The following is a 9,428-nucleotide window of genomic DNA, read 5'->3' as shown; positions in this document are numbered from 1 at the left end:
ACTGCAGAGTGGAGAAGCATTGAGGTGGTGCCCTTGGAGCTTTCCACAGCGCTCAGCGGAAGGATCACAGAACTTCAGTGTTCAACCAGCTGTCAATATGACAATTTTCACAAGTACTGATTCCGCTTTTTAAAAAAAGAAAATGAAGAGCTGCCACCCACATTACAATGTCAGCTGCCTCAAAAACCTATAAGGAAATTTTAAATCCTTCAAGGTTCATAGGAAACGACGGTTATTAGTAGTTGAACTAGCTTGAAACTAAAATAGTAAGTGCTATGCCTCTATCTCAAAATATCCAAACGGCTGAAACAGTGATACGCAATCAAACTTGCCTATCAAAAAAGTAGACTGTTAGATTTAATGGGTTAAAGTTACCAAGGAGGATTTCCACATAGAGAGGATATACCGTTGTATAGAGATTTATCTTTAAAAATTAAAATACATAAAATACTTTGACTTACCATCTCGGCTGCCAGTCACAATTTCAGGTGCTCCTTCCCCAATTCCTAGTCCACCTACACCATCTATAGTATTTATAATTTCTTTATGGCCCTTTACAGAATACACTGGGATCTCTGGAGCTTCCAAATTCCTGAACAACAGAAGACAGCTTCTTACTTTCCAAACATGTCTCAAACATTTAGTCCACCATTAAATTTAAGAATTCATACCACATTTAGATTTCCGTTTAGAAATAAGAGTTTTGCTGTGAAGGTAATTTATACACACACTTCCAATTTCTTCTCTTCACTTTAGCTCTCAATGAGAATGGTCATCATTCAATTTGGAATGTGAACTCCTGAGCCTACTTCACTTAGTGTTCCTCAAAGATGATCTATCTAGGGCCTCTGCAAAATAATTACCAGGTGTGCTTATTAATAAATGCAGATTCATAAGCTCCTTTCCAGACATAATGAATTAGGATCTCTTGGATAGGGCCCCAAACCTGCTGACTCTTTACTGACTGAAGTCTGATAATCACTGCTCTAAATACAGAGTAAATTCAAAGTGATTCAGAATGTTTCCAAAGTAGCCCTTGGTAGTTCCATCTTGGGACCTTCTGAGGAATAAAATATGAGTAGTATTTACTTTGCACACATTTCTTCCTCTTTAATGTTTTATTTTCTCATTGAATTCCATACTGTCATCTAGTTATATGTTATTCAGTGTATCATCATGTTGGTCACAAATATTACAGTTGAACTGGCTGAAGTTTGTCTACTTCTAGGTTATTTAAGAGAAAGGAATGCATGAAAGTACCTCTGTGCCTGAGTCTACAAGTAGAAGGCTGGGTGATGAATAGCTCAAGTTGGTTATGTTAAGACATTCCTTTTCTTGCATTTCCCTCCTTTCACTTTTCTACTGGAGCTTCTAGCCATGTTTCTCTTTAACAAGTCAGTTTTGAATGACTTATGCTTAAAAAAATGAATGTAGCTTTTCGTGAAATGTAATCCCAACTTATTAATGAGCCAAGATTAGTAACATCTTGCTTATCAAATTTGAGACAGTTCAACCTAGTTTAGAGATGATGTTTACCTTTGTAGTATTATTATGAAAGAATTAAGAAACTAAACAGGATTGAGGTTCTACTTAAAAAAAACTATTTTAGTAATTTTACAGACTTTAAAACATTACTTTTTTAAAATATGAAATTACGAGACTTATCCATTAAAATAAGTCGGTAATACCTGTTCTCTAGGAAACTCTATTAGGAAGACAGTCGACAGTTATGTTTGTTGCATATTCTTGTGTTGAAATATGTTCATTTTAAAAAAGAACACTCAGACTGGTCTCTCTCCCAACTTCTTTGAAAGTATATCACACAGTATGTAAGAACTAATGCTAATAAATTCTAATAAATGCTAACTTAATTATTAAACAGTTATAAGTTTCATTCTGTTTTATATCATGATTCTAAGACATATATAGGTCAAAGTAATTTAATTACAAAGTAGTAGATTCCAAGTGAGAATCAAGGAAGGTGACATTACAAAACATGAGGTAAGGAAGGCAGTTTCTCTCTGGAATATTATTCCGTACCTTAGACGATTAAGGGATATTCCTGAAGAGTAATTACAAGGATATTTGAATTCATTCAACTCTAATTTAAATATGAGGAAATAACTCTAGGTAAAACGTGAAAATTAAAAGCATTTGGCACAACTGTGATTTTGCTCATTCAAAAACAGGTTTATCCTGATTTGCTCAAGAGATATATTCTTAAAAAGTTGTGCTTTGATGTTAGCTAATGCATTAAATTTTTTTTTAATGAATTGGGAGTTGTACATTAAAAAATTAAAACAAGGGGTGGCTCCATAGTGCAGTGGTTAGCACGTCTGCTTTACACGCAGAAGGTCCTGGGTTCGCGTGCCAGGTGGAGCCACAGCCCATACCCCAGGTGTGTTAGGTCCTGGGTGTGCAAGGCCCCGGGTGTGCAAGGCCCGGGTGTGCAAGGCCCCGGGTGTGCAAGGCCTTGGGTGCTCGAGGCCCCGGGTGTGCCAGGCCCCAGGTGTATGCCCAGAGCGTGTGGGAGGAGACGCCCCGCCTTCAGAGATCCACTTCTTAAGGGGAAACAGCAACATCCATAGGTCAGAGGTGGAAATGGGGGGGGGGTGGTGATTAAAGAGGGTGAAAAAAAAATTAAAACAAACAAAAACTCAGTATATCATTCTGTAATGCAAAATATCTTGCTGAAATATAAACAATATCTAAATTTTTGCCATGTTATACATGTGAATTTTTATATATTATATCCTTCAAAGTGGAAGAGAATAGTCCTTGATATACAAACACAAGGTAATAAATGCTAGCACCAAATAGCATTTGTGGAAATAAATATTGATAACATTTTATGAAATAGCCAAAAGAAAAATTAGAATTCTCTCTTTCAGAGGAAGAGTAACAAGACTATCAAATAAATTGCTTATCACATGTCCTAATACTAATTAAATAATCTTACCATATATGAAGGTTTCCAGCAAAATCTCCAGTAGCTAAATATCTCTGCTGTAAGGATGTCGCACCAAATGTTCCACATTTAATAGGTTTGGCCTTTTCGATCTTGATAAAAGGGAGGGGGAGAGGATACATTATTTATGTAAGCAGTTATTTATAATTCATGACATTTATGGCTCTATAATGGGACTTAAATAACGCATATAATATAAAAGGCAATTAAAATGTTTTCTGATAAAAATTATCATGCTTTTCCTTTAGTCATTTTTCTATAGTTTAAAAGTATATAACTGTCAAAAAGAATGAGTTTTAATTTTGCTTTTCCTCTCATCTCACTAATGAGACATTCGAAAGCTGAATGCTTACCATCTCCATTGGTTTGCAAATATGAAAATTTCAGCATTTCATATGGTATTCTTAGAAATGAGAACATAACGAAGATATCATTCTTTCTACATGGCTATAAGAACAAAAATGTTTATGTGTCTCTTACAGCTTTCCCTGCAAAATCCTATAAACTGAAAATATTTATGTACATTTCTCTGTGGGACACTTTTAATGCATAAAGATTTGTATAAACATAGGTATACCAAAGGTGCTGCTATTAGCATAGATTAGCCCATCTTTTCAGGTTTCTTTAAAAAAGGCCACTGCTCCAAGTATTGTATAATCACATAAGTAAAACAACCACATCCAATGCACTATTTAAGGCCTATGGCTTATGGAAGTCACATGAAGACGACCATATACCACAAAAAGGGTCCTTGGAAATTATGTGATACAATACTCTCCTGTCACAAACAAAGAGATCAAAACCTAGAGCTTTACAGATTTGCCCAACTCAAGTGTTCAACACTTAACGAGTTCCTACTATACATGCAAGCCAATGAATAGGCAGAAGAAGATACAGAGATGTTTAAGACTGGCCACACCTTCAAGGAGTCAACACTTATCCATGTGGAGTCAGTTCCAAGACCCCCAATGGATGACTGAAACGCAGACAGTACCGACCCAACATATACTGCTTTTTCCTATACACACATACCTATGATAAAGTTTAATTTATAAATTAGGCACAGCAAATGATTAACAATAACTAATAATCAAATAGAACAATTATAACACTATATAAAAGTTATATAACACTAATAAACACTAATATATAACACTAATAAAAGTTATGTGAACGGCTTTGGGCCATCATTAAGTAAAATAAGGGTGACTTGAACACAAGCACTATAGCACCAAGACAAACGATCTGATAACCGAGATGGCTACTAGGTAACTAAGCGGTAGGGAGCGTACACAGCGTAGATAAACCTAACGAAGGGATGACTTGTGTTCCGGGTGGGACAGAGTGGGATGGCATGAGATTCCATCAAGCTACTCAGAATGGTGTGCAATTTAAAACTTACGAAATGTTTATCTCTGGAATTTTTCATTTAATATTTTCAGACCATGGTTGACAGCAGGTTAATGAAACTATGGAAACTGAACCCGTGGATAAGGGGGGAGGGACTACTGTATCAGTTCCTATCTGATTCCTCCTACATATACACATGCGTAATGCTACTCTCATCTACTCCCATACCTCTGTGGGTCTTCCAGTAATCTTTTACTTCTTGGTGCTTCCAATTTCACCACTGCTCCGCCCACCCTAACTCCGCCTGAAATCCCTCTTGGAGTCTGCTATTCCCCTGCCTTGGCCCCTGGAAACTCCCTACAATCTGGAATTAGACGAGGCCCCTACTTGATGCCTGCCCCACACCACACTCAAGTCTTATATCACCTTCCATTTACTGTCAGTCTCAACAGGGCAAAACTATTCCTCTTATTTAGTCTCTGCAATCTTTAAATTTTCAAATTCTTAACATTTATATAAGTAATACATGTTCCCTATAATAGTTCAAACAAAAGACTAAAGGACCACAAGTGAGTCTTTGACACTCCCCATTAGTAATCCCCATCCTTCTAGACCTTTTTCTATGCATTTACAAATACACATAGGGGTGTTTTAATACAAGGAGGATCATATATTGTCCTTATTTTTTTCACTTAACAATATATCCAGATAAATATTTTTTTCCTATGTAGAGTTCTCCAGTTTCGAGGGCATCTCCCCTTCTAACTCCCCTTTCATTCCTGGGCCAATCTTCATCTCTACCACTAAGGTTGGCCCATTTCATATGATTTGCTTGCCACTTTTAATGTCTGGCTGGGCATTTCCATATAGGGTACACATAGCAACTTCCAAACAGAAAATAAAATTCTCTTTACATAAACAATAACTTCGTGATTCAAAAGATATCATTACATAGTACAAGGCTTTGGAAACTCCCAGCTGGTTGAGTTTTTACACTGTTTGGGATCTGGATAAATCAGCAGTTACAATGTAAGTAGGTGAAAAATAAAGCATTCACAACTTCCTTGGAATTGTCCAGTAAACAAAATCAGTCATTTACAGTAACATGGTTGCAAAAGATCATATTGATGAGAAGCACAGAACTGCAGAATGTTATTTTTTTTTTAAAGCACAGGTGGTCCAAGAGAGAGCATTAGTTATTCACTGATTGATACTAATTTACTTGTTATTTTTCAGTGAATAATAGTTATTCACTGATTGATCAGTGAATAATTAGTTATTCACTGATTGATACTAATTTACTTGTTATTTTTCCTATCTTATAAAGAAGAGTATCTTACAATGGGGCAACACAGAGGATCAAAATTTTGTCAATTTAACAAAGCAGACGGTTTCCAAATCACTTATGTTCTCTCTACCTTCCCCTTCCCTCAAATTAAAGTAACCTGAAATAACATATTAATAGTGATTTAGCATCCGATCACTGTTAGGACACCATTTCTATGGTTAAATTAATTCAAAGTTCCAACTTGACGCCAACGACTCATTCACTCCTCCCTTTGTCTCACACTGACCTGGGTCTCCCCAGTGCTAAGTTATGGATAATGGCTTTCCCAGGCCTGAGGGAGAGGGTGAAGACAGGCCCCTCGGGTTAAGAAGCAAGTAGGCTCTAATGAGCAAGAATATGGTTTTAGGGATTCAGGGGATTAGGAGCAGAGAGGGAAGTTGCATTATATACTGACATAACTCTCTGGGAAAATTCTTCTCAGAGAAGCCCTGGGAAGACTGGTCCCCCATTTCTTCTCTTCCACCAGCTGAAGTATCCTGCTTCCGATAATTCCAATCCTATCACCTGAAACCTCTGATGGGGTTTCTATTCTTGTTCCTAGGCCATGGAAGAGGTGAGAGCTAACTTCTACATTTCAGACCCTACAGTAAGCACACAGTTCTTCTAAGATTTTATTTCTGGTAATAAAAACTTGGGAAGCACAAACTTTCCTCGTTCTTTTATTCCTTTACCTAACTTTCGCATTTAGACCCTTTGGAACAGAGAATCCCAATCTATGCTCAGAGAACACACTGATCTTCTAGTACCACCAACATAAATTTTTATAAAACTGATATATGTTTTCTCAAATTTAAGTTTTCTTCAATAATTTTTAGCTTGTCTGTTAGAAAATGTTAGCAAATGAACACCAATAAGAAAACCTGGAAATGAGGAAGAAAATTTTTATGTTATGGTTACTTGTGATAGTCAGATTTTTCCACTGGAAAAATGCTTCACTGTGCAGAGATGGAACTGACTATTCCAGTATTTCATGGTGTTCCATAAATAGCACCATGATGTCCAGATGTCCTGACACCTGAACACATCTGAGAACTACCTTAGAAGAAACCAAACTGAGAACCACTCTATTACGTGATAAGCCTTATGCTAATTTCATGTCATTGCGCAGGTTCTAAAAGTAGGCCTTTATTGCAAATACAGTGGAATGAAATAAAATGTCTACATTTAGAGGCACAGACTCATAGGAGTGGCACCAAGAACTACGGTATGCAAAATGTTCAAAGCCCTTTGAAATCTGGCCTTGCCTGTCTCTCTGACCTCATTTCCTGCTTCTCCCCTTCTACTACCCTCCAATCACACCTGCAGCTTTATTTTTGTTCTTCAGTCACACCAAGGTCCTTTATACCCCAAGATTTTTGCAGTGACTGCCTCAGATCATCATGGCCTTCTTCTCTCAATGCAGATTTCAGTTTAAATGTCACCTCCTCTGAGAGGCCTTTCCTGCCCCTCCAATCTGAAGTGGAACCCCCCAAATCACTATCACTTGCTCCATTTAATTTTCTTTAGTTCATTTATCAGCAAAAGTATTTTATCGATTCAATTATCTATCTCTTCTCTTTCTAGAATGAGTACAAGATTTGTTCAATACCCAGTTAGTGCTCAACATTTGCTGACTGAAAGCATACATGAACATCTATTCATCTCTGTCCTGGTGCTGGGAAAAGAGAAACCACTGCTAGAGTTCGCGTTCCCATTTCTACGCCATATTTTCATGTGACATACTGCACAGTTTCTGGTGTCATTTATATGCAATGAAAGCAGCATCCACATATTAAACACCTATATATCAGATACTGTTCTATATGTTTTCTAGACTAAATCATCCCTTCTCTTTCTAGCACACCCAATTGAAAACTAAGCATTTGGAACATCCTTTCCAGATGAGGAAACAGGTCCAGAGAACCGAGACTTGCCCAAGGTCCCTAGAAGGTAGACTCCAAGCTCTTTCTACTGAACTAGGCTGCCTCCAGGCCCATATGTAAATCAATATAAACATTTAATTATGTAGCCCCCATTGTGTAAACACCAGAGTCATCAGAAGTACTAAAGAAATCTTCCAATCCTGAAATGGATTGGTGAGATAAATAGTACAGGGATGAATTAAACCTACTTTCAGATTTGTGTCCTTTGGTTTTTTACCTTCATTCATATCTTTACAAGATATAAATATATAGCATTTATGTTTCCTTCAAGTTCTCTTTTCTCCTATCAAAGAAATATAGAGACTTACAGATACTAGTGATGTTGTGCAAGAATCAAATTACACTCAAAATATAAAAACATATTAACATAAACTCAAACATACAAATATGTTATCTGCATCGCAGTGAGGATTTCACTTTGCTCAGAAGGGCTGAGCTTTGTTGGTAAGTGGACATTTAAAAGCAGAAGTGTTCTCTTTCATCTAACATTCATGGAAATCATAATCAAATCTATCAAATTAAGAGAGGACTCTGGAGTCAAGCTACTTTTTCTTCTAGTTCATAAAAGGGCTCCCTCCCTGACCCTGTTAAATATTTTTACCTTTGCAAAAGAAAAAGGTGAAAAGAATTCAGTGGTTACTTAAAACTTTTCTTGCTAGAAAACTGTTAAAAAAAACCCAATGATTTATCTTATGAAATTTTTTCACAATGAAAATTAATATATATTAACTTTTACTATATGATCCTTAAAATGACCATCCATGATAGTCATATTTGATGAAGCGCTGGTTCTCTTTGTACAATAAGTTAAGATGGTTAAAGAAACCCATGATCAATAATTCTGTGAGAGCTATTTTTGTTCTGTCTGTGGGTGGGTCTAGTACAGCTTGTCAGTATTTCCTCCTCCACATCCTAGCACTATTTAATTAACTTTAAGAGGTTTATTCAACCAAATGCTAACAGAGAATTTAGTGGCACAGGGACTAAAAAAGAACTTTATTAGATTACTAATTTTTTTAAAATGTAAACATCCCCAACTATGATTCCACTTTTCAGGCCATCCCTAGCCCTTTGTGCCAATTAGAAAAAAAGGTGTCCTTTATGGGCTGATGAAGTCTCACATCAGTAAGACTTAATGAGAAAGATGGATTTCAGCTCTCATTGAACCCTCGGCCACATTGTGTGTGGTACTACAAACTGCTCAACTGTACGTGGAGATCCCACCCTCATTCCTTATCTATCTTCTTAGTAACAAGATAAGGAAGGCATTAACAAAGACCTATTTACTTCCTTTTTATCTTAGATGCATTGAGGTGGTTCCACAATGACAGAATCAAGTATGTTCCTTAGTATTCTAATAAATAATTCATCTAGCTCAAGTGTAGTCAACCTTGGTACTTATTAAAATCACCTGATAGAAACTTTAAAAATACTGTACTGAGGTCCGGGCCTCACTCTAGTCTAGATGCAAGAGTCCCAGTGCATCAGAATTTCTAGTGGGTGGGACGAAGACATGAATATTTTGAAACACAAATACAAAAAAACAACAGCAACATAAATACACATTCAGGTGATCTTGATGTACAGTAAGAGTTGACAATCACTGAGCTTGTACTTAACCTATATTTCTTTTCCTTGCATCATCACAGCCAAATATAAGTTCTTAAAGTGCTTTTGCATTTGTTTTATCCTCTTTAGACAGTAGGCTCTTTTGGTGAAGGACTCATGGGTCCTTTAACATAGTACCTTGAAATAAAATAAGTTCTCAATAAATAGCTTATGGTAGAAAAAAGAAGACCCAAAAGATACAGGTGAAAATATAAAAAGTGGTTTACTCCTA

The 9,428-nt window shown here is 36.5% G+C and overlaps 1 protein-coding gene across 1 annotated transcript in view; it reads right to left on the bottom strand.

Moving 5' to 3' along the window:
* WDR92 (WD repeat domain 92) overlaps positions 1-9,428 on the bottom strand; it is a 24,943-nt gene that overhangs the window by 12,958 nt on the left and 2,557 nt on the right. Inside the window, exons 2-3 of the mRNA XM_011365604.2 lie at positions 2,960-3,060; positions 462-592 (exon numbers count right to left, since the gene is read on the bottom strand). Of these exons, the coding sequence (XP_011363906.1) occupies positions 462-592; positions 2,960-3,060 (232 nt within the window). The remainder of the gene's footprint in view (positions 1-461; positions 593-2,959; positions 3,061-9,428) is intronic.

Source organism: Pteropus vampyrus, unplaced genomic scaffold (assembly GCF_000151845.1).
Source record: "Pteropus vampyrus isolate Shadow unplaced genomic scaffold, Pvam_2.0 Scaffold113, whole genome shotgun sequence".
In the NCBI taxonomy this organism is placed as follows: Eukaryota; Metazoa; Chordata; class Mammalia; order Chiroptera; family Pteropodidae; genus Pteropus; species Pteropus vampyrus.
Note: the sequence above shows the minus strand (reverse complement) of the source record. Positions and strands in the feature narration are given on the sequence as shown.